Source organism: Leopardus geoffroyi, chromosome D3 (genome assembly GCF_018350155.1).
Source record: "Leopardus geoffroyi isolate Oge1 chromosome D3, O.geoffroyi_Oge1_pat1.0, whole genome shotgun sequence".
NCBI lineage: Eukaryota > Metazoa > Chordata > Mammalia > Carnivora > Felidae > Leopardus > Leopardus geoffroyi.
In genome coordinates, this window is record NC_059339.1 from 23,247,038 (window position 1) to 23,271,006 (window position 23,969).

Sequence of the window (23,969 nt, forward strand, 5' to 3'; positions counted from 1 at the left end):
GTTAATGCTTTTGACTTGTTAAAACTACTCTTTTGGACTAAATTTGTAAAACAATGACTGAGAAGGTTAGGAGGGAGGTGGAAACCTGAGATTCTGTAAAGCCAGGTACAATACTTTCCAACAGGTTGAACCTCTAGGGAGAGAAGAGGGGGCAGGGCGCGTGGTTACAGTCGGGCCTGTTCCTTGTGGGGGCGGAGTCTTAAGGCTGGGGGCGTGACCACGGGTCCGGCTTCTCTAAGGCAGTTAGCACTGGGGGCGGGGGCGGGGCCGAGGCTTCCTGTCTGCGCCTGCGGAATCGCCGTTTGACCCCGGAAGTGTCGGCGCACTGGGAGCTGTCACTGTGGACGGCGGCGGCGGCGGCGGGGGCGGCACAGCGCCGGTAGTGGAGCCGCCGAGGTGAGTGCGTGGCTGGGCCCTGCCGAATAGGGGGCATCCGGTCTGGGAGGAGTCGCGGCCATGCCCCCGGCGGCCGCTGGCCTCTCCGCCTGCCTGGCGGGGTCGGGACTGACGCTGCCCCAGGGGCCGTGAGTCGCCCCTGAGGCCAGGCCGCCAGAGCCGTGAGTCTCGGGTTCGAGACTCAGCCCCAGAGTGACCTTGGACGAGTCACAGGCCTCCTACTCTCACTCTGGGTTTCAGTTTCCTTAGAGTTCATTCATTCGTTAACAAATACATGTCTAGCGCCTCCTGCACAGATCTAGGCGCTGGGGATACAAACAGCAAGACAAACAAGTGGCAGGAGACAGCGACAAATAAAGGCACAAGATAATGAAAGATATGCCAGTAACTGCGGAGTGAATACTTTAGGTCAGGTTGTCTGCGAACATCTCTGAGGAAAGTAATATTGAATTGAGACCAGAAGGGTGATGACAGACAGAGAAACTGAGGCAGCAGTAGCCCTGGCAATGCTCTCAGGCCTTATTGTAGTTGGTGCTTGCACCAAGCTCACCTTCTATAGAAAGCCTTTTTCTAAGTTTTGGCTTCTGCTGCCCTGCTTGGCATGAAGGATGCACTGGTGGGCACAGATGGAACTTAGAGCCTTTTTGGAACTTACAGTCTAGTCTTTGCCTAGTTAATTTCTACCCATACTTTAGATGAAACTCAAATCTTCCTTGACATGCTCCCTCCCTCAATTGTTCTCACTGTTAAATGCTGTCACAGCCCCAGGGGCCTGACCTACATAGCATACATCATGGTATAACTAGTTTGTATGGCTATTCAATTCATATCTGTCTTTCCCATAAAGACTGTAAGGTCTATGAAGGGCAGGACCAAGTCTATTATTTGTCCACCTTGGTATTTGCCAGGCTTCAATGCTTGGCACATAGTAGGTGATCACAAATGACTAATCATTAATCATTAATATGGTCTTTGCTCTCCAAGGGTTCATAGGCAGTCTCTCTGCCACCAGGTTATTGTCTTTTCTTTCTGATTATATCTCTTCTCTACTTAAATGACTCCTCACTGCCTTCAGATGAAAGACCAAAATCTTTAGCATAGCATTGGAGGCTCTCTTTTTTGAGAGAGAGAGAGAAACGGAGAGAGAGAGAGAGAGAACGAGCACAATCAGGGGAGGGGTAGAGAAAGAAGGAAAGACAATCCCAAGCAGGCTCTGCGCTGTCAGCACAGAGCTTGACTTGGGGCTTCATCTCATGAACTGGGAGATCGTGACCTGAGCTGAAATCAAGAGTTGAAGGCTTAACCAACTGAGCCACCCAGGAGCCCTGGAGGCTCTTTGTAAAATGTCTTCACCTTTCCTTTCCAACCTCATCTCTACTTCTGTCATCCCCTTCCTGACCTTGTGTTTTCAGCCATGCCAAATGTTTCCCTCTTCCTTCAAAGCCACTGGTTTCTGAGTCTTTGTTCACACTTGCTCTTTGCTTGGAATGTTCTTCCTTCCCATCTTTCCTTCCTATCTTTCAACAACCAGTTATGGGTCATCTTCCCTTTCTCTGCTGTGCTTGTTTTGGATATTTCCTATTACAGCTCTGATCACACTGAATAATCATTTATATGCCTAGGACCCAGAATGTATTCAGTCAATGTTTGGTGAGTAAATGAGGAAGTCCCAAGCGTTCTGTCTATGGTTGGGACTTGTAATCACAAGCAAACCTTACTGAGTGCTTATTATGTGCCAAATACTGTGTTGAACACTTACCATCGATTCTTCTCACATCTCAATTTTACAGGTGAGGAAATCAAGGCTTAGAGAGTTTAAGGAACTGTCTCAAGGTCTCAAACATGGGTAGGAAAAGGTGGAGCCAGGATATGAACCCAGGCTGCAGAACTATAAAGCTCTCTTTTAACCACCACAGCAGCCTGGGTCTGAACCACCTTTACAGGCACTGGCTTGTACGAGTGGATTTCTTCTGAAATCAGGTAGCTGTCTCTACCCATCTAGGCCTGGTCTCTGTGGCTTAGAATTTAAAGGACAAAGAGCCACCACCTACTATGGCTCTTTCCCCAACCTAGGTCCCTACACTGGACACTCCCACAACCGTCTTTGGAATGTGAATATGGAAAGAACAGGGCCTGTGAGTCATTTAGATTCTGCACTGGTGAGCAGACCCCTGGTGTTCCCAGCTGCCCTCCCAGCATCAGTAGGGGGTTAGGAAATAAATATTTTTAGTATGTTCAGCACAGGAGACCCAGGTGCTAAAGCAGAAGGTCTGGGCTTCAGTTTCAACTTGGCCACTAATGTATCTGCCTTGAGCAAATCGAAGTCCCTCTTTGGACATCTGAGCATAATAATCCTTGTTGTGCTTAACTGGGTTGTTGTGAGAGGCTAGTAAGATAGTAACTTAATTAAAAATGATGTATGTGCAGGCGCCTGGGTGGCTCAGTCAGTTAAACGTCCAACTTCGGCTCAGGTCCTGATCTCATGGTTCGTGAGTTCGAGCCCCACATCAGGCTGTATGCAGACAGCTCAGAGCCTAGATCCTGCTTCTGATTCTGTGTCTCCCTCTCTCTCTCTGCCCCTCTCCCACTCATACTCTGTCTCTCTCTCTCAAAAATAAACATTAAAAATTAAAAAAAAATAATGTACATACAACATGTGTACATTATCAATGTTTTGCAAAGCTGAAAGGTGAAAACTTACCCAAGCCCCTTTCATTACTTCACCTTGATTATTTTGAGGCCACCTCATGTGTGCAGGGATGACATGTCTGACCCACTGAGATTCTAGACCTGGAATAAGCCTTGAGGACTAGACAGAGTGGTCCTCTCTCTTTTACATCCTTTTATAATGGGTATCTTCACAGTCTTTAAAACAGCCCATGAACTAAGATCCTTTATGTACCAAGCTGCTTCCTACCTTCTTACCTTTGCTCTTGCTGTATCCTCTACCTGGAGCACCCTTCTTCCTGGCTAATCGCCACTATCAAGACTCAATTCAGGCTCTCCTGATCCTTTAGGCTCCCTAGAAATGCTTTCCTGACAGCAACACCCAAGTTCAGCTACACTATCACTAGACTCAGTACAGCTAATGGTTAAGAGCCAGCCAGCTTCACCAACTACTGAGTCCTAGGGAAAGTTTCTCATCTTCTCTGAGCCTCTGTTTCCATATTGATGAAATGGGGATAAAAATAGACTCAACCTTAGAGTTGTCATGAGCATTAATATATGCCAAGCATGTTAATGCTGAGAAAAGGCCTAGGAAAAGCACCAGCATATGATAAGCATGTTGCTGATGCTCCTGCTGCCATTATCATTGTAATTATTGGACTATAAGCTCCTGTGGGGCAGAGACCCTGCATTATCAGTCTGTCTTCATAACACCAGGGCCTGGCCTGATATCTGAGATACGGGCCTCCCTGTAACTCATAGCTGACTGAGCCCCTCACCTCATCTGTGAGGTTCTCAGGAGGTGACAGATGGTTTCCTCATCCCAGGCTCAATATGGCTTTATGTTGTCATTGAGACTGTGCTGGCCTTTTATGGCATGTCTTCCATTAGTGAATTAGGGGCCCGATTCACTTCCATTCCATGATTCAGCCAATATGCATGTCCCTTCTGTGGGTCAGGCCAAGTAGAATTATGGACAGAACATTGGATGGGAAGACAAGAGACATGATGTCTGTCACTCACTGACTCTGAGGTGGGTTTGGGCCTCTGCAGAAAAGAGCTCACACTGGCAGGTTTCTGTGAATTCTGTTGTCCTCTCTGGTCCTTCTGTTCATCCATGTCCTTTTTCCTTGAAGCCTAAGGAGGTTGTAAAATATTAAAACTCTCTATAAGTGAGTGAGGAAAGGCTCATGACTCCATTCCCTCAAAAGACTGCCAATCTGGTTAGAATTCTTAAGAAAAGTGTCCTCATATTCAGTCACTCATTTGACGAGTCAAATATTTGATGAGACCAACTCTGTATCAGGCCTGTCACAGAAAAGATAGCAAGAGAAGGAGAGCCCAGGCACTGTCTTCACAGAGCTCAGAGGGACCACAGAGTTGGAGCTATAATGAAAATAATCTATGTACTTTTTTTTTTCACGTTTATTCATTTTTGAGAAGAGACAGAGCATGAGCAGGGGAGGGGCAGAGAGAGAGGGAGACACAGAATCTGAAGCAGGTTCCAGGCTCTGAGCTGTCAGCACAGAGCCCTATGTGGGGCTTGAACCCATGAACTGTGAGATCTATGACCTGAGCCGAAGTCGGACGCTTATCCAACTGAGCCACCCGGGTGCCCCCCAAAATAATGTACTTTTAGCCGATACAACACAAAGTCAGTGGGAATATATCAGAAGTCACTTGGGGAGTGTTTTCCTCCTCAGTCGAGAACTCCAGCATTAGGCAGAAAAGTCACCTCTGTCTGAATTAGTAGGTACAGGAACTGGGTCTTCAGGGACTAAGTCAGGAGCCTCCTGAGGCCAGAGGGTGAAGCCTCTCTCCTGGTTCTGAGATCAGTTCCAGAGCAGGCTGCTTCCACCAGGAGCCTATGTGTCTGCTCTCTTCTTCCCATCCATATTCCTTACAGGAGGGTCACACAGCACAATGCCATCTCTGCCCTTGGACCAACTCCACATCACCCACACGGACCTGAAGACAGGAAAACTGAGGACTTCACCAGCGCTGGTGAGCCGGTACCTTGAGGCTGTTCAGCCTGATATTATCATTCTTGCAATTTCAGAAGCAAAAAGCAAATTCCTCCTTTATCTGTTCCAAGAATGACCCGAGGGCCACAGTCAATAGTAATTCAGTAGCTGGGACACTACTAGATCCTTCCAGACCCGGTGCAGAAGTTTCCTTTCTGAGCAGCAGCTTAAATTTGAGTAGTATTTTCCATGTTGCCACCCCACACCTTTCCTCCAAAGCATTTCATTTTGAATCAGAGTCTGATGGCAGTTCTGACTCAACCTGAGCTGGCCTAGAAAAAAGATCTAGCCCAAAGTCTGGTTTGGGGATTTGACCCTGCGGGAAGTGTTCAGGTTTCAGGTAGGCCTTTTTCAGAGCTGTCTCACCTATTATCCACACTTCAGGGGCAACACCAGTTTCAGAGGTCAGGCTGTCTTTTATTGCAATGGGCTAAGCGCCACCTGCCACATACCAACTCTGCAGGGCTTAGGAGACTGAAAAATAAGGAGGCTGTGAGCTGCAGAGTGAGATATGGGCTGCGGAGAGGTGCCAGGCTGCTGAAGGAGACAGACGTGGGGACTAGAGTCCCTGTACCCACTTACTGTTTTCCCAAGAATGTGAGCTTCCTTGAACAAGCTCAAGTATTGAGGAAGTATTTTCTAGGGGGGTTTGAGTAAAGTCGTGGGAAACAAGAGCTTGGTATTTTATTTCCTGCTTTCTGGATGGCTTCTTATTATTTCCTAACTACTCTTTAGTAATATGACTTAACATTTGTAGAGCACTTTCTCTGGGCCAAATCTTTCTAAACACTTCACTTGGATTATCTCGTTTAAGCTGTACCATGGCCCTGTGAGTAGGTATTTTGATTGTCCCCATTTTACAGATGAGGAAACTGAAAGTTCAGGGTCACAGAACTAGGAAGTTAGGGGAGCCAGGATGGGAGCCCAGCTAGACTGACTCTCATACCCTTAAACTTTCTGCTATAAAGCCTGTGGGTTTGTTTTCATAACCTTTTTATGTGAGGAGGGTGTTTATCAGAAAATCTGGAACTGTTCTGCCTAGTATGGTAGCCACAGTGCAATAGTCATTCGCCACATATAGGGATTGCACACTTGAAATGTGGATAATTTGAAGAACTGCATTTTTTATTTAATTTTAGTTAATTTAAATTAAAATAGCCCATGTGGTAAATGCCTACTGTATTTGTTAGCACAGGTATAGAACAGTTCCATTAACACAGAAAGTTCTGGGGCACTTGGGTGGCTCAGTTGGTTAAGTGTCCGACTCTTGATTTCGGCTCAGGTCATGATCTCACGGTATGTGAGTTTGAGCCCCATATTGGGCTCTGTGCTGACAACGCGGAGCTGCTTGAGATTCTCAGTCTTCCTCTCTGCACTTCCCCGCTTGTGCGCGCATGCACGCTCTCTCTCTCTCTCTCAATAATAAATTTAAGGAAACATTAAACACACACACACACACACAGAGTTCTGTTGGGCTGGTGGAGACTGACTTCTTAAGTAGTTGACTCTGATTTTCCATCTCAGTCCTTCCCCATGTACTTAATACCTGGGTCACTAGGCTGTGGGCTCCATGAGAACAGGGACCTAGTCCCTTCCCTTCATTCTGGTTTCCCAGTGCCAGGTGCATTTCTCTCAGGAAACATTCAGTAAATGAGTCAAGAACTCCAGACAGGCTTTGTGCCAGATGCTGGAGCTACAGAGAAAATAGACATGGTTCCTGGCCTTGAGGGGTGTGTGGACTAAGAGCAAAGGAGTCCAGTAGTTTCTCTATAGTGTGATCAGGGTTGTGATAGAAGTCCAGGTGGCTATGTGGATGCAGAACCCAAGCCACTGATCCAGACTGAAGGACTGTAGGGCAGGGAGGTCTTGGGAGTGGTGCTGGGGGGGCATGCACAGCTAGGGAAGGCTTCCTGAAAGAAGGGGATTCTGAACCAAGTATTGAAGGGGGAATAAGCACTAGCTGGGCAGAGCAGTGGGAGAAGGATGAACCCGGCAGGAGGACCCAAGTATACTTACTGTCCCGGAGTCTTGAGAGAGCCTGACTCCTATACCAACCACCAGTGACTCGGATGTAAGCAGTATCATTGAGTTAAGGCGCACAAGCTTTGTGTTAAATCTCACACATACTTGGCCATGTGACCAGAACATAGTAAGCACTCAATAATGGTGATGATGACAACAGTGACAAGTGGCAGAAGCTTCGAATGGGAAGTAGAGTGGGAAGAAGGATGAGCTGAGGGGAGACAGCCGCCTGATCAAGGAGTGGTCTTATTGACCATGCTGAAGGATATTTACCCACTGTGTATTTGTCTCTCTTTTTTTTTAAGTGTATTTTGAGAGAGAGTGAGAGCACAAGTGGGGGAGAGGCAGAAAGAGAGGGAGAGAGAGAATCCTAAGCAGGCTGTGTGTCATCAGCGCGGAGCCCACCCCGAGGCTCGATCCCACAAACTGTGAGATCATCACCTGAGTCGAAACCAAGAGTTGGACGCTTAACTGACTGAGCCAGCCAGGCGTCCCTGTATATTTGTCTCTTTAGTCCCAACTTAGGACAAGGAGATCTCTAGCCAAGGGGTAGCCACCACACTGCCTTTGCAGGGTGATGGGTGGAGCTAATGTTTATTGAGTAGCTAACTGCGCACACAGCACACACTTGGTGCTCTTGAAAATCCAAAAGAGATAAAGTCTTGGGCCCAAATGAGTGATTGAGCCCCTTGAGGAAGACAGGACTCACGTAGGGGAACATTTGGAGAGATGTATAAAATAGTTTCTTATCAAGATAAGCAGAACAGAAGTTTGATGGGCAGGGAATGTCCAGAAAGCTTCACAGAGCAAGTGGGACCTGGGCCAGGCTTGAAGGGTGGAAGATACAGCTGGAGCCTGCTGCTCTCTGCCCTGAAATCTCCCGTGGCTCCTGTTACCTACAGAATAAAGTCCCCACTCTTGAATTTGGCATTCAGGGTCCTTCAAAGAACTTGGTGGGATCTGGTCCTTCATTACACACCTTCATTCTTCAGCCAGCCAGTAAATATATATGGAGAGTTGGCTCAATGCCAGACACTATTCTAGGGACTGGGAATGCTGTGGTGAGCAAAGCCCAGATGGCTTCTGGAGACCTACAGGTTAGTGGGGGAGACAGAGAAGGCAGGCCCTCCCTTTTTATGTAACCTTATTAGGGTGTCATTGAAGGACACTAAACTGCACATATTTAATGTTTATTTATTTTTGAGAGAGAGTGTAAGCGGAGGAGAGGCAGAGAAAGAGGGAAACACAGAATCCGAAGCAGGTTCCAGGCTCTGAGCTGTTAGCACAGAGCCCGACACGGAGCTCAAACCCACAAGCCGTGAGAGCAGGACCTGAGCTGAAGTCGGAAACTTAACCGACTGAGCCACCGAGGCACCCCTAAGCTGCACATAATTTAAAGTATACAATTTGGTTGGTGTTGACACTAGTATATACCCACAAAGCTATCATTGTAATCAAGATAATGAACATTTCTACCACTCGCAAAAGTTTCTTTGTGCCCTTCTGTGATCCATTCTTTCTTCTCTCCCCATCTGTAGTAACCACTGATCTGGAAGTACTTTTGATACAGTTCAGCAGGTGCTGTGGTTGGGGAAGCATAGAGGGCAGGTGTTAGGGGATCCCAGGTGAATCCCTAACCTAGATAGGGGTGGGAGTTGGGGAGATGAGGTCAGAGCTGGGCTCAGAAGGATAAAGAGGGAGACCAGGATGGCACATGGGTACTGTAGGTCATTCAGTCCATCAGCAGCATAAGCTTTGCTTCAGATCCTGTCTCAGTTGCCTCCTTAGCCCTGTGACCTTAGCAGAATTCCTGAACCTTACTGATTCTTTGTTTCCTCCTCTGTAAAATGGGGAGAATACTATTTCCCTTTTAAGTAGTTGTAGATAAAAAAGAAATAGGCTGTGGGACATACCTACTCAGTAGCCCGGCATTGGGCAGGTCCTTGTTAAGTGGTGGCTTTTTTTTTTTTTTATGTTTTTTTTTTTTTAATTAATTTATTTTGAGAGAGAGAAGGATTATGCATGTGTGCAAGTTGGGGAAGGGCAGAGAGAGGGAGAGAGAATACCAGGCAGGCTCCACATTGTCAACATAGAGCCCAATGTGGGGCTCAGACTCACAAACCCTGAGATCATGACCTGAGTTGAAGTCAGATGCCACCCAGGTGCCCCAGGTGGTGGCTTTTATTAGCACCATTCCAGTGTTCTCTTCCTCCAAATCTATTTCCCACCACCCAGTGCATTCTAGGTCCCTTTTATTTCATGGCCCATTTTTATCCCTCCATAAAATACCATTTTTCTCATCTAAAAATCTTTCTCAATTTCAGAGGCCCAGCTTAGATGCTGCCTGCTCTGGGAAGTTGTCCCTTGTCCTCTAGGTACAGTTGTCCCCTGTCCTCTAGGTATCTCTAGGTACCTTTTGCACTCCCACGGTATCTTTGCCAGGGTTGAGTTGTCACTTTCTCTGTTTTGTGCTCCCTTGATGGCTTAGATGTGCATCTGCCCCTCTGGAGCATAGGCTCTGTGAGCACGTGGATGTTTTCTTCCTGTACATGAACATGCACATGACACACAACAGTGTGCCAGTAAATGTTTGTAGGATCGCAAGGAAGGTAGAATTTCAGGGTGTGTGTGCACGCACACATCTGTCAGAGGAGTAGGGGGTGATGAGTAGCCCTGCCTAAAAAGTGACCTAAGAGAGGAAATGACAACAGATAGAGGAGGGGAAGAGCTTGGAAATCAAGGAGATGAATTTAGATCCTAGAGGAGAGTCGTTTTGAACTTGTTTCAGTCAGCAGGATTTCCTTTTTCAAAAAATTTGCACCTGGAAGCCCACTATATAAATCCTGATTTCTTTTTTTTTTTTTTTTTTTAAGTTTTTATTTATCTTGAGAGAGAAATAGAGAACAAGCAGGAGAGGGCAGAGAGAGAGGGGGACAGAAGATCCAAAGCAGGCTCTGTGCTGACAGCAGAGAGCCCAAAGCAGGGCTCGAACTCACAGACCCATGAACTATGAGATCGTGACCTGAGCTGAAGTTGGACGCTTAACCAACTGAGTCACTCAGGTGTCCCTTAAATTCTGATTTCCCTCAGTGGGAGGGATTCTGAAGGCTTCTCTCATAGCTGGCCCCCAAGGAATCCTTGTGTGATTCAAAGACACCACAATTTGAAGACTTGCATCAGGCAGTAGGAGACATAGGGGGTTCTTGAGAAAACTGACCAATCAGTCATGATTTTCCTGTCCCCCTGGGACTGACAGACCTGGAAATGGGTGGATTGTGTTTGATAACCACTGAGATGTTGCCCAGCCTTCCTCCTATTACCACTTCCCCTGGAGAAAGCAGCCCTTATGTAGTCAGGGGAGAAAACTGAGCTCATCTCTTTAAGGTGAACAAAGTAAGGTTTGTTCATGGCAAGGTAAGGGTTGGAAGAAAGAACTTATGAATTCTAAGCTGAGACCTGCCGTGTTCCTGGATTAGCATCTTTAAAAGAAAAAAAATTCCCGAGGTTGTTTTGTTTTGGTTTTTTTTTTGTCTCTGATTCTAAGAAGGATACAGCATGATACATACAGTATGATTCTGTTTATGTAAGAAAGATGAAAACAGATCTGAAATACCTTCTATGAGTATATTTTCCCCTAAAAGCCTAGAAAAGGTCTGCAAGGACACTTACTGAATGGTGAGTGGTCACCCCTGGGAGGACACGGGGACACGGGGAGTATTGTCCCAGGAGACTCTCCTTCTCGGCAGGGTTGTAACTTTTGAAAGAAAATATGTGTCTCCCTCATGTAATTACAAAATAACTTAAAAAGTAATACACGTGTATGTTTTTTAAATTGGAAAATATATTCAAGTCCTAATTACCCCCCACCAAAGGTAATCACTATTAGCTTTGGGTTGTTACTCCCCCACTCCACCGCCACTTTTTTTAACCTGTGTAAATATATATATTTCTTTAAAAATCCCCAAACTGGTTATATTAAATAGGTTCATATCCTGCTTTCTCTTCCCTTGACCTTTCCCCGTGTCATTAAATATCCTCCAAAACACATGGTTTTGAATGCCTGCCTAGTGTTCCCTGGATGCAACCAAGCCCCCTTTGTTAGAGACACTTGGTTCTTTATGCTTAAAAACTCCTTGGAGGGTCACCGGTTGGAACAGCCAAGTGTTGTCATTGCTGTGGGTTGGCAAATGGGCCCTCGCTGACTAACCTCTGCCACGTTAACACGTGGTTTTTGGATCCGTAGCACCCCGAGCAGAAGGCAGACCGGTATTTTGTGTTATACAAACCGCCCCCTAAAGACAACATTCCCGCCCTAGTGGAGGAGTACCTGGAACGCGCCACCTTCGTAGCCAATGACCTCGACTGGCTCCTGGCCTTGCCTCACGATAAATTCTGGTGCCAGGTAACATTCTATCAAAATTAACACTAAGACAAAGCACATGACATGCCGTTGGTTGGTTGCTGTTGTTGTTTTTCTCCCCCTAGGAGATGCTTTTCTCTCTACTTCTTACACTGGATCCTTAACAGCAAATTGTGGTTTGGATTGTTCTGTCTTGTATCACAATCTTAATGATGTTTACACAACGCCTTCCAACGTGTCATTTTTAGAAACTTGTGTTTAGCCCTCGACTCATTCATACCTCCTTAGTCCCTTGGGGTTGGAGTGTTTGCCTTAGGCCAGGGCTGGTAGGCCACGAGCCCCTGCACAGTCCACCCACAAGCCCTTGGGCCTCAGTGACAAATCCTTGCTCTGATCTGTCGTCTGGCATAGGTTATCTTCGATGAAACCCTGCAGAAGTGCCTGGACTCCTATCTGCGCTATGTCCCCCGAAAGTTCGACGAGTGGGTGGCCCCGGCCCCTGAGGTTGTTGACATGCAGAAACGGCTCCATCGAAGTGTTTTCCTCACCTTCCTCCGCATGTCCACTCATAAGGAATCCAAAGTAAGCCCCTGATCCCGTGATGGGGTGCCACCTGCCACCTGCCAGCTCTGTGCCAGACTCTCCCGCCCCTGGGAAGGAAGACTCTGGAAGTATCACGTTTCCTCTTTGTCTCCCCTCCGCCTTTATTCCTACCATTGGGGAAGAAATCTGTGCCACCCATCTTATCCGCAAATTCACTGGGTCTGTATTACATCAAGTATTTTCATCAATGGAAGCCGAGGCCCCTTTGCCAGTTGACATGTAACTGCCTTTTTTTATGCTTCAGAGGATTGAAAACATTGATCCTGATTTGTTAAAGGAACTTGTATGTGCTTTTTTTTTTTTTTTTTTTAACATTCATTTATTGTTGAGAGACAGAGAGAGACAGAGTACGAGCAGGGGAGGGACAGAGAGAGAGGGAGACACAGAATCTGAAGCAAGCTCCAGGCTCTGGGCTGTCAGCACAGAGCCCAATGTGGGGCTTGAACTCACAAACTGTGAGATCATGACTTGAGCCAAAGTCAGACGCCTAACCAACTGAGCCACCTAGGCCCCCCACTTGTATGTGCTTTTTAAAAACATTTACTTTTATTCCTCCAATTTGAAAAATCATGCTGTCTCTAAACAACTCAAACATTACAGAAAGGAAAATCCCTTTCCCTGAAAATAACCACCGTTAAGGTGCATATTCCTTCAGGGAATTTTTTTTCCTTTAGATGTATGTGTGTGTGTGTGTGTGTGTGTGTGTGTGTGTGTACATTTATTTTTACAATAGAATCTTGCTTTTTTTTTTAACTTTGTAGTATAGAAATTTTCAAATATATACAAAAGCGTAATGAACCCTACATACCCATCACCAGCTTTCATAATTATCAATATTTTGCCAATCTTATTTTCTTTCTTCCCCTTAATTTTCTTTTTTTTTTTTTAATTGGAGTATTTTCTTTTCCTTGAGTATATTAAAGCAATTCCAAACATCATGGTAATTTACCTGTAAATATTTTATTTTTAGTTTAAAGTAAGCTCTACGCCCAATGTGGGGCTTAAACTGATGACCCCAAGATCAAGAGTCACATGTTCTACTGAGCCAACCAGGTGCTGCAACCCATAAATATTTTAGAATGAATGCCAACCAACTTTTTATAGTGTATTTTTGCTTCTTTTTACATTAAAATGAGGAATAGCTATACCTCCAGGCCAACATATAAGGCCCAGATATGTCCACAGAGTGTACGGGCTTTCATTTATGAGCCAGTCCCCTGTTGTTTCTTGTGAGTTTGCTGTTACTTCACAAAGATATGCTTTCAGACAGTCTCTCATCCTCCCTCTCTGTACTGTTCCTTAGGATCACTTCATTTCCCCCTCTGCATTTGGAGAAATCCTCTACAATAACTTCCTGTTTGACATCCCAAAGATCCTGGATCTCTGCGTGCTCTTTGGAAAAGGCAACTCGCCATTGCTCCAGAAGATGATAGGTACGTAAGGCACAGGGCCTAGAGGGCTGCACAGAGATGGCCCCCACATGCCGAACTAGACATCCCAAAGGTGGCACCTAGATGAGCACTGGGGGATTCAGAGCTGTAGTGGCGGATGGGGCTTGGGTACAACCTTGCAGGTATATGTGTGTCAACTCTGAAAGATGCAACTAGGTGGCCATGGGGGAGTGGAGACAACACTGTATCGCACGGTCCCTTAAGGATCTTAGTATTAGGCCACATGCCAAACAGCTGAAGTAGTGAGGAGGTTTGCTTTGGTGGTGAGAGTAGAACAGCAGTGATTGCTAACCTCTATGTGAGTGCTCACTGGGGGCCCAGCACTCTGCTGAGTGCTCCTCCTAAGTGATCTTAATGGATCCTCACGGCAGCCCTGTGATGTGACACTGTAATCACCATTATTTACAGACAAGGAAGTGGAGGTTAAAATAAGGGACTTGCCTGAGAGGCCATGACTAATAAGTGGCCAAGCTGGGATTTATGTCACATAGGCCTGACTCTCGAGCTCTTGCTCTTCGTCCCTCCCTGCTTCAAGGATAATGGGGCTGCCCCCAAAATGTCATGATTTGTATTGTTGCTGAGAATAGATGGAGACAGAGTTCAGAGAGGACTCTTTTGGGTTGAGAAAGGAATGACTTCAGCAGTTGGATCCCGTCAAGAGGCAGTGGGCCAGAGGCGCCTGGGCGGCTTAGTCGGTTGAGTGTCCGACTTCAACTGAAGTCATGGACTCGTGGTTTGTGAGTTCAAGCCCCACATTGGGCTTGTTGCTGACAGCGCAGAGCCCCCCTTTGGATCTCCTGTCCTCCTCTCTCTGCCCCTCCTCTGCTTGTGTACACATGTGCTTTCTCTCTGTCAAATATAAGTAAACATTAAAAAAAAAAAAGCAGTGGGCTGGAAGGTTCCATCAGAGACTGAAGCTTTGGTTAGGATGTGACAGAGGGAACAATGCCCCAGTGGATTCTTCTCTGATTTGTTTTAATGCTGTCAGCACAGAGCCCAATGTGGGGCTGGATCTCATGAACCGTGAGATCATGACCTGAGCTGAAACCAAGAGACGGACGCTTAACCAACTGAGCCACCCAAGCTCTCCAGCCAGTGGATTCCTCTTTGAACCACAGCTGATGGCATTGGGCTGGACACAAAGAGGTGCTCACCCAGGACACCACTGTCAGCCTCTCCTCTGAGATTATAGGACATAGTCCTCTAAATGCCCAATTACAAAGCTAAGTTATCCCGGGGCGCCTGGGTGGCGCAGTCGGTTAAGCGTCCGACTTCAGCCAGGTCACAATCTCGCGGTCCGTGAGTTCGAGCCCCGCGTCAGGCTCTGGGCTGATGGCTCAGAGCCTGGAGCCTGTTTCCGATTCTGTGTCTCCCTCTCTCTGCCCCTTCCCCGTTCATGCTCTCTCTCTGTCCCAAAAATAAATAAACATTGAAAAAAAAAAAAAAACAAAAAAAACAAAGCTAAGTTATCCCTTGAAATGGCTTGCCTCCTTCCTTCCTCCTAATAATAAAGGTAATAATAAAGATAATATATATTAATTTAGAAAATTTGGGGAGAATATAAAATGTAAAAAAGCAGGAAAGCAATTACCAAATTCCTGCTCCCAGAGACAATCATTTGGTGATTATTCCCTTCCAGTCTTGTCTCTCTATATTTTTCAGGACCATATTAGAGCATAATATATATGAAATTTCACATCCAGCCTTTTCATTGGAACAGCCTCTGATTTCCCATTCAAATCGAATTGTTCCCTGATCATCAGTTCATTTCTTTGACTTTCCCAGAGAAAGACTCTTCATAATGTTACTGTGGACTGAGGGCATGGGGTGAGTGAGCAAAAACAGGCATCATTAGTTAGGGAAACAGTTATTAGGCCAGTCTGGTTAGAGTGGAGCATTCCGGGAGGACAGCAGCAGGAAATGGGGAAGGGAAAGCTGGGGCCACTTCAGGGAGGGCTCCATGTCAGTCTTTAGCACTTGGGGAGCAGTGTCGCTTGGTGTCTCAGAAAGCAGGCTCAGCCCAATTCACACCCCAGCTCTGTTCCTGGCTGTGTCACTTTGTCCAAGTCAGTTAGCCTCTCTCAGCCTCAGTTTTCTCATCTGAAGGATGGGAAGACTGGTGATACACCTACCTCATAGGATGGTTGTGAGGATTAGCATGGTGCCTGGCTCATTACAAGTGCCTGATGACTGTGAGCTCTTACTGTCATGAGGCCATGGGAACTGCAAGGAGGAGCTGTCTGGTATCAAGGTTAATTTGGCAGCATGCCAGTGGGGAGGGTGGTGACAGGAGGCTGAGGAGGGGGCCAGTGTTTCAGCGTGGGTTTGAAGGTGAGAGCCTGGTTTGGCTACTGGGGCAGAAGAAGACATCCCGGAGGCAGAATAAAGCAGTGCTTAGGGAGTTCAGCTGGAGGGAAAAGTTTGAACAATTCTGGAGAAAACTGGTGTCGGGTGCAGAGAAAGGGCCTTCGGGAGGGGTGGGGGGTGGAGAGGGTTATGAGTGGAGGCATAGAGATCTGTGAGGTGTGAGATGCTGGGGGAGAAGACTTCTGGCCACAGTTCCAGGTGGGCAAGGGTGGCGTGAGAAAGCCCCTAATCTTTTGAGTCACTGACTTCTTTGAGAATCAGATGAAATCTTGTCCCCAGAAAAACATACCGCCTTACAGATGTTGAGGTGTTTTAGAATGTTTTTAGCCCCAGATTGAGAACCCTTAATTGACTTATTTAGGAGAGCCCTTTCTTCGGCTCTTAGACGGTGGTTAATGGAAAAGAGGACAAGAAAGGCTGGGGTGTGTGCATTGAGGGGGGTATGGAGGAGGGGCCTGCAGACACTCACACACACGCATGCATGCACACACACACACACACACACACACACACACAGCAGCTGTCTTTCCAACCCTTGAGCAGGAGGCACATAAAGGGGTGGCCTCCAGTTTCTCTACCACAGACACTCTTGAGCAAAGCAGGTCAGCTGTAGGAAGAGGGTTGACAAGGGAGAAAAGGAAGGAACAAGGGAACTGGCTGATTTTCCTTTGGGCAGAATCCCAGTCCTTATCTGGCACCCCCATCCCCCTGTACACACACCCGGATTTTTTTTTTTAATTTCAAGGTTGATAATTCTGAATTAGTAAGTGTAATTTTGAAAGCAGGGCCTTTCAGGTAGACTCTTGGAGCCTCTTTGTGAAAGCAGGAGTGCATCAGGCCTTGGCCCCACCAAGGACTGCACTGATCTCTTTGGCAATATCTTCCATTCACCCTGGGTTTCTTTTCTTTCTTTCTTTCTTTTAATTTTTTTTAATGTTTATTTATTTTTGAGAGGAGGAGAGGGGCAGAGAGAGCAAGACACAGAATCTCCAGCAGGCTCCAGGCTCTGGGCTGTCAGCACAGAGCCCGACACAGGGCTCAAACTCATGAACTGTGAGATCATGACCTGAGTGAGCCGAAGTCAGACGCTTAACCAACCGAGCAATCCAGGCACATTCTTTCTTTCTTTTTAAGTTTGTTTATTGTGAGAGAGAAGGAGGGAGAGAGAAATTGTGTCGTGAGCATAGGGAGGGGAGGGGCAGAGAGAGAGGGAGAGGGAGAATCCCAAGCAGGCTCCACGCTTGGTGTATAGCCCAATGTGGGGCTCGAAGTCACGAACCATGAGATCATGACCTGAGCCAGAATCAAAAGTCAGATCTTTAACCAACTGAGCCACCCAGGCGCCCCCCACTTTTTTTTTCCCCTCTGGGTTTCCATACTGCTTTAGCCTGAGAAGGTTGTCCCTTCTTAACAGTTTCTTTGTGAAACTGAAAGTCAGAACTTCACTGTCACTGGATCAGATAAAGGAGAGGAAAGAGTCAGTTGTGAAATGTGATGTTTTGATGCTTGTAAAACATCCCTGTTACTCAGGCTTAAGCACTAGAAGGATTATAAGAGAGGGCCTTACCCCATGCCAGGTAGTCAGGATGTGGTGGGGTCCACCATGTGGTATGGGGTGAGGAGGGAGACCTGCTCCTAATGCCTGGGTCAGGAGGCACTGCCTGGAGAAGGTGACACCTGCCTTAGGGTGAACTTAGCTCTGAGAGGTCACTCCAGGTGGAGGGAGGGGATGGGGCTTGTTCTCTGTGGTTGAAGAGGTATGAGAGAGGAATGCAAGGCAGGAAATGGGGAGAAGGTGGCTGGAGATGCCAATGGGGCCAGATCTCACATGGCCCTTTGTGCTGTGGTCAGGAGTTTTGACTTGACCTTGAGGATACCTTTGGATAGGAGGGTTTTGTGAGAAAGAACAGAGTTTGGTGGGGAGACAAGACAGTTCAGTCTCTCCCTGCTATCAAGTTTAGGATGCACAGATGGTCAGGGAGTACCTTTATGGGTTGAGGGGTCAGCACCCATCTGGAGGTGGGACGCACTGAGCAAGCTCAAGCTGCTAAAACTCAGTTTTCTGGAATGAAGCAATGAAGTGGCATCCAAGAAAGTGTTTACAGAAAGTCCGGCTACATAGTGACTTGCTTACTCACCCAGTCCCATCTGGCCTTTGATCTCATTGATTTTTCAAATCCTTTGAGATGGGGCAAGGGCTGCAGGGTTTTCATTAAGGAAACTGAGGACACACCTGCCCAAAGACAAAGGACTCGTAGAATTCAGCACATCCTGACAGTCGCCCAGCCTCAGACTTTAGGATCACGGTGGGATGAAGAACCCTGGCCTCTTCTTAAGGGTATTGGCATTTTGCATTGTCATGCCTCCTAGTTTGCTGTGATTTTTTCTCCTTCCCTTGCCATTTGGGCAGCCGGAACACTTGGTTTCTGTTCCAGTTACCATATGCTCTAACCTACGCACTCACAGCAGCCGCACTCGGAGGTAGTAAACATTCGGAAAGGAGTTTTGTTTTTTGAGAACAACTGCAAATGTGTGGTAACCTTAGCTCAAGATGTCTTTCAGGCCTCTCACCTTGGAAGAGGATGGATTAATATGGCTAGCATATTCAAAAGCAGAGGGTAAGAGAATTTCCAGACAAATTTCTGCTTAGAGTCTCCTCACATTATTAGAGGTGTGGCCTGGCAAGAATCCTGGATTGTAGCCTCCAGGTTTCTTAAGCAAAGAGATCATATCTTCTAATTTTCCTGGATGACTAACTCCCACTTCCAAAGCCAATGCTGTCATACAAGGCACAGTGCCCAAATGTGATCACTCCCTGGGGACATCAGGGCGAGCTGGTTTGACCAGGGCAGGCCTTTTATGTAATTCGATAGGCAGAGGTGCTTAAAAGGTTAAATTGTACTGAGTAAAGTCCCTCCCTCATGCTGGGGAAGTTTCTAGGCTGGGCCAAAGCTCTGTGCCAGCAGGGCCTGGGGCCAGGACTGCTCTAGTGCAGACAGGCTTAGGAAAAGGGAGAAAGGTCACAGAATATGCTGGCAACCATTTGTAATGTGTCCTCTCCTCCCCCACCATCTTTTCCCAATTCCTACCTTTCTCTTCTCTTTTCAGGGAACATCTTTATCCAGCAGCCAAGTTACTATAATGACCTGGATGAAACCATGCCCACCATCCTTCAGGTACCAGCTCTCAGCCCTGCCCAGATCCCTTCTCCAACCCTGGACTTCCCTGGAAGAGCCCAGGAGAAATGCTTACTCCCTACCTCTCTCCAACCCCATCTCCAGACAGTCGCTGGGTCCTGCCCCTTAGCACACACTTTCAAATTCACCCTTTTTCCCTCTTGAACAGAACTGAAATCTAAGGGCTGTCTAGCACTCATACAAAAAGAGCTTGGCTTCAATTGTGTGCTGTTCGCCAACAGCCATAAGTCTCTAAGGTTACCCGTTTAAGATACCTGTGTTTCTCAAATAAGAGCTTTAAAGTTCTATAAAATTGTTTTGTAAAATAATGTTCATTGTAAAAAATTTGGAAATGATGGAAAAAGAAAAAAAAAAACAGAAAGAGGAAGATTAACCCATAATCCTACCACCAAGAGATTCCACTATTCACGATAACTTTTAGGGTAGTTACGTGCTAGCATACTTAAGACGGTGCAATGGGTTAAAGACTCACACGATTTTACGATGGACCATTTTCTCCTCACCGTTGATTTGCCTTTGATTTCAATATAGTTTCCATGTATTGCTAAATATATATATTTTTTCTTTTTTTTTTTCTGTATGTATCTTAAATTATTTATTATGATACACTTGCCCAACATATCCATTCAAGTAATATCTGCAGGATTCTGGGGGCTTTCCATACATTTTGTCTTTTTAATCCTCACCACAGTCCTGTAAGAAGAATAACCCCCATTTTTCATTTTCCCATTTTACAGTTTCCACTCTGCCCTGCATCCCATCATTGTCTCTGGTTTCATGGGAACACTAGCATATATTCCAGAGATTCCAAGACAGCTTTCAGATCACTCATCCCAGACTGCAGGTCATGAGTTCCAGCTGTTGGTTTGACAGGATGTGAGAGAGCCTTTTCTTGTGTTTCACAGGTTTTTAGCAATATCCTCCAGCACTGTGGTTTGCAAGGGGATGGGGCCAGCGCCACACCCCAGAAGCTTGAGGAGAGGGGCCGGTTGACCCCCAGCGACATGCCTCTCCTGGTGAGGTTACCCTTCAGCCCAGCCTTTCTGGCTAGCAGGGGATCTGGCAGCTGCTTCCCATGCTTGTGGCCCTTTTTACCCAACTCCATAAACAGTTATTCCCATCACACAGGTTTAGACCATATCAGCAGGCTTTTTTTTTTTTCTCTGGGAGCTTCATTTATTGAGTAGTGGAAAGAACAGGGAACTAGAGTTCAGAGGATGGGAGTTTAATCTTCACTTAGTTCAGCACAATGAGCTCATTCGTGTTATTCATTGAGCCCTGTGTTCGTTCAGCGAATTTATACTGAGGAGCCCCCAGCATGTGCTGAGCCTTCAGGATAAAACAGTAGGCAAAAGCAGACATGTGCCTGCTCTCATGGAGCTTACAGTCTGAGACAGAGGTAAATACTTAAGGAGCCTAGACATGCATCAGGCCTTGTGCTAAAAGTACAGTAGATAGAGCAGGAAAGAGGCAGCCATGAGCTGCCCTCCTGGAGCTTCCAGTCTTGTGGGAAAATAGGCATTAAACAAGTGTTTCAGACAGACACACACTGAGTACTGTGGGAACAAGTCATTTTACCCCTCTGAACCTCAGTTTCCTTCTCTGTAAAACAGAGATCCTAACAACTGCTCAGCCTCGTTTTTAGAGTTGTCAAGAGACTCAGGGATGTGTATGAGAAGGTATTCCATGTTCCATCCTCTTCAAAATGTACGGAAGGTATGGGCTTGTTATTGTCCTCAGTGGAATGTGCTTTCTGTGTGGGACCACAGGCGTTGTCTTCAGGTTCAGGGGTGGTTCTCCTTCAGCTTAGAAGAGAGAACTATATTATCCTAGACCTAGAAGTAACCCCAGAGCTCACTGGGTATGCCCATTGGAGCTAAGGTAGCAAGACCTGAAGCAGGGAGATTGAGTAACTTGTACAGATCGCGCCCCTAGAGATGGAACAACCAGGCTTTGCACAGACATCTGGTCTTCTCTTCCCCCGACAAGGTATCTGCCTGATGGCTCCCACTGGCTTTTGTCAACTTTGTCTCAGACCCACTACAGAGCTGTGTATGGGGGCAGAGGAGAATAATGCAGTGTTTTCTTTTGGCAACAGGAATTAAAAGACATTGTTCTCTACCTTTGCGATACCTGCACTACACTCTGGGCCTTTCTGGATATCTTCCCTTTGGCTTGCCAAACCTTCCAGAAACATGACTTCTGTTACAGGTACAGTAGTAGTTCTGACTGCCGAAGTAGAGGTTCTTGTTGGCATCCTCATTCAGCAGATATTTACTGGGTACTTAGAATGTGCCAGGCTCTCTTCCAGCCTGGGCATACAGCAGTGAAGACGACAGATGAGGCTCCTGCTTGTGTGGAGCCTGCATTTTATTTATTTATTTGTTTGTTTGTTTGTTTATTGTTTTTCAACTTTTTTTTTTTTTAATGTTTATTTATTTTTGAGAGAGAGAGCACGACTGGGGTAGGAGCAGAGAGAGAGGGAGGCACAGAATCTGAAGCAGGCTCCAGGCTCTGAGCTGTCAGCACAGAGCCCGACGCGGGGCTCAAACCCATGAACTGTGAGATCAGTGACCTGAATTGAAATCAAGAGTTGGATGCTCAACCGACTGAGCCCCCCAGGCTTTCCAAGCCTGCATTTTAGAAGCATTCCCATTTTTAGCCAAGAACTCAGTAGGGGAGGGAATAAAAAAAAACACCAACCAAGAATAGGGCAGTGTTAGTTCAGTTCTGTTCTTTCAAAGCCCCTATCATGGGCAGGCACAAGGGAGTAACAGACAATAAGAATTGGTCTGAGGACTTCAGCATCTAGTCTAGAGCACACACAGAGAGACATTCAGATTTGCTCACTTGTGGGGCCAGCTGTTGTGGCCATATTATGAAGTGCTCTGGGAACAGAGAGGAAGGAGGCAAAGTTCCGTCTGGTGAAATAAGAGGTTTTAAGATGGTCTTTAAGTGACATCTGGAAGAATGAACAGGAACCTTCCAGAAAGAGTAAGATTACAGTGGTAGGAAGGGCATTCCAGGCAGGCAGAGTGCAGGTGGGAAGGCCCAGAGAGTGTCCAGGGAGTGCCAGGAAGTGGAGTGGGATGAAGCAGGGCCTGGGGCAGTAGGAAAAGGAGCAGGTAAGGAGAGTCTCCGGAGAGGTTGGTAGAAGTCAGATTGTGAGGAGTCTTGAACTTGCTCGCGGGGAGTGGGGCCTTTATTCTGTAGGCAGTAGGGAGCCCCTGAAAGATTTATTCGAAAGGAGTTCTAGAAAGATCTTGCCAGGATGAGGAAAGATATAGAGGAGGATATGAGTAAAGAAAGATATAGGGAGAGAGACCCTCCTTGCCCGCTGGCACCACAAGCATCTGTCTGCTCCTTGTGCGGTGAGAAAGCCCATGGCTTGGGCTGGTAACCTGCATGTTGCCTGGCAACAGTGGGGATTGGCTTGTTCTCAGTGGCCTCTGGCTGTTGCTCTTGCCAGGCATCATCTATCCCCACCACTCGCAGGAGCCTCTGGGAGCTACCCAACTCTGTCCACTCAGCTGTCGGTCCATTCAGTCATTTACTTGCCCATTCAACAAAACATTTATCTAGTGCTGACATGTGCCAGAGATGGCAGCTGGTGCTCTGACCCCTCCTGGGTCTCCTCAGCTCGTGAAAATCAGATGTGAGGACTGATCAGCCTCCCAGAAGATGTTAGAATAAAGCACCAATCAGCACTCTCTCCGGAAGAAAGGGGTTAGGATGGGCCTGTAGCTGTCCACTTTTTGAGAAAGGTATCTTTTCTTGTGGTTAAAGTGGCATAAACTGGCAAATGCTCATAAGAAATTTGGAAAATTCTGGAAGGTAGAAAATTAAAATCACCATGAGAGATCAGGCTGTTCTTAGGATTTTGTACCCTGCTTATCTTCACTTATCATAGGAATTTTCTTTCTTTTCTTTTTTCTTTCTTTCTTTCTTTCTTTCTTTCTTTCTTTCTTTCTTTCTTTCTTTCTTTCTTTCTTTCAAGTAAACTCTACTGCCAATGTGGGGCTCGAAATCATGACCCCATAATCAAGAGTCACATGGGGCGCCTGGGTGGCTCAGTCAGTTGAGCGTCTGACTTTGGCTCAGGTCATGATTTTGCAGTTGACAAGTTTGAGCCCTGCATCGGGCTCTGTGCTGACAGCTCAGAGCCTGGAGCCTGCTTCAGATTCTGTGTCTCCCTCTCTCTCTGCCCCTTCTCTGCTCATGCTCCGTCTCTCTCTGTCTCAAAAATAAATAAACATTTTTTAAAAAAAAGAGTCACATGCTCTACCAACTGAGCCAGTCAGCCTCCCCCACAGGCATTTTCCATCTTGTTAAAGCATCTTCTCAAATGTGGCACAGATTGCTTTTGAAAGGGTCTTTGGAAATGGAGGGTAATTTTTGGAAGAACTGACTTTCCTGCAAGGGTCAGTGAAGGCAGGGGAGTGGCTCCACCCATCTTGGGGTGAGGAGGAAGAAAGGAAAACACTGTTGCCTGCAAGTGGCACTGCCTTTGACCCACAAACAGAAACAGCCCTGGGGCTGGCCCACCCTGTTCACGCTGTGCTGGAGGCCAAGAACGCTGGCTGAGCAAATGCAGCAAGCTTGGTCCCCGCAACTCTCTGGAAGGGGCTACGGCCACCACACAGCTCTACGGCTAATTCTCTCACAACAACCTCCGTCCTCTCAGATATCCTCAAGTATATTGGAGTATCTCTCTCTGTGGCTTAATTTTATGAATGAATAATACAGTCACATGGTTCAAAACTAAAAAGGTATAAAATATATAACGAGGGATACCTGGCTTGTCAGTCAATAGAGCGTATGACTCTTGATCTTGAGGGTCGTGAGTTCAAGCCCCACATTGGGTGCAGAGCTTACTTTAAAA

The 23,969-nt window shown here is 46.6% G+C and overlaps 1 protein-coding gene across 2 annotated transcripts in view; it reads left to right on the forward strand.

The window, feature by feature from the left end:
* Positions 1-253: 253 nt before the first annotated feature.
* ASCC2 (activating signal cointegrator 1 complex subunit 2) overlaps positions 254-23,969 on the forward strand; it is a 42,767-nt gene continuing 19,051 nt past the window's right edge. The window contains exons 1-8 of one of the 2 annotated variants that reach the window (XM_045459318.1): positions 295-396; positions 4,970-5,067; positions 11,353-11,511; positions 11,881-12,051; positions 13,376-13,505; positions 18,999-19,066; positions 19,993-20,103; positions 21,186-21,298. In XM_045459318.1, the coding sequence (XP_045315274.1) occupies positions 4,987-5,067; positions 11,353-11,511; positions 11,881-12,051; positions 13,376-13,505; positions 18,999-19,066; positions 19,993-20,103; positions 21,186-21,298 (833 nt within the window). In that variant the 5' untranslated portion in view covers positions 295-396; positions 4,970-4,986. Of the gene's footprint in view, positions 397-4,969; positions 5,068-11,352; positions 11,512-11,880; positions 12,052-13,375; positions 13,506-18,998; positions 19,067-19,992; positions 20,104-21,185; positions 21,299-23,969 lie in introns of both variants that reach the window. The other variant, XM_045459319.1, reaches the window with a different exon arrangement.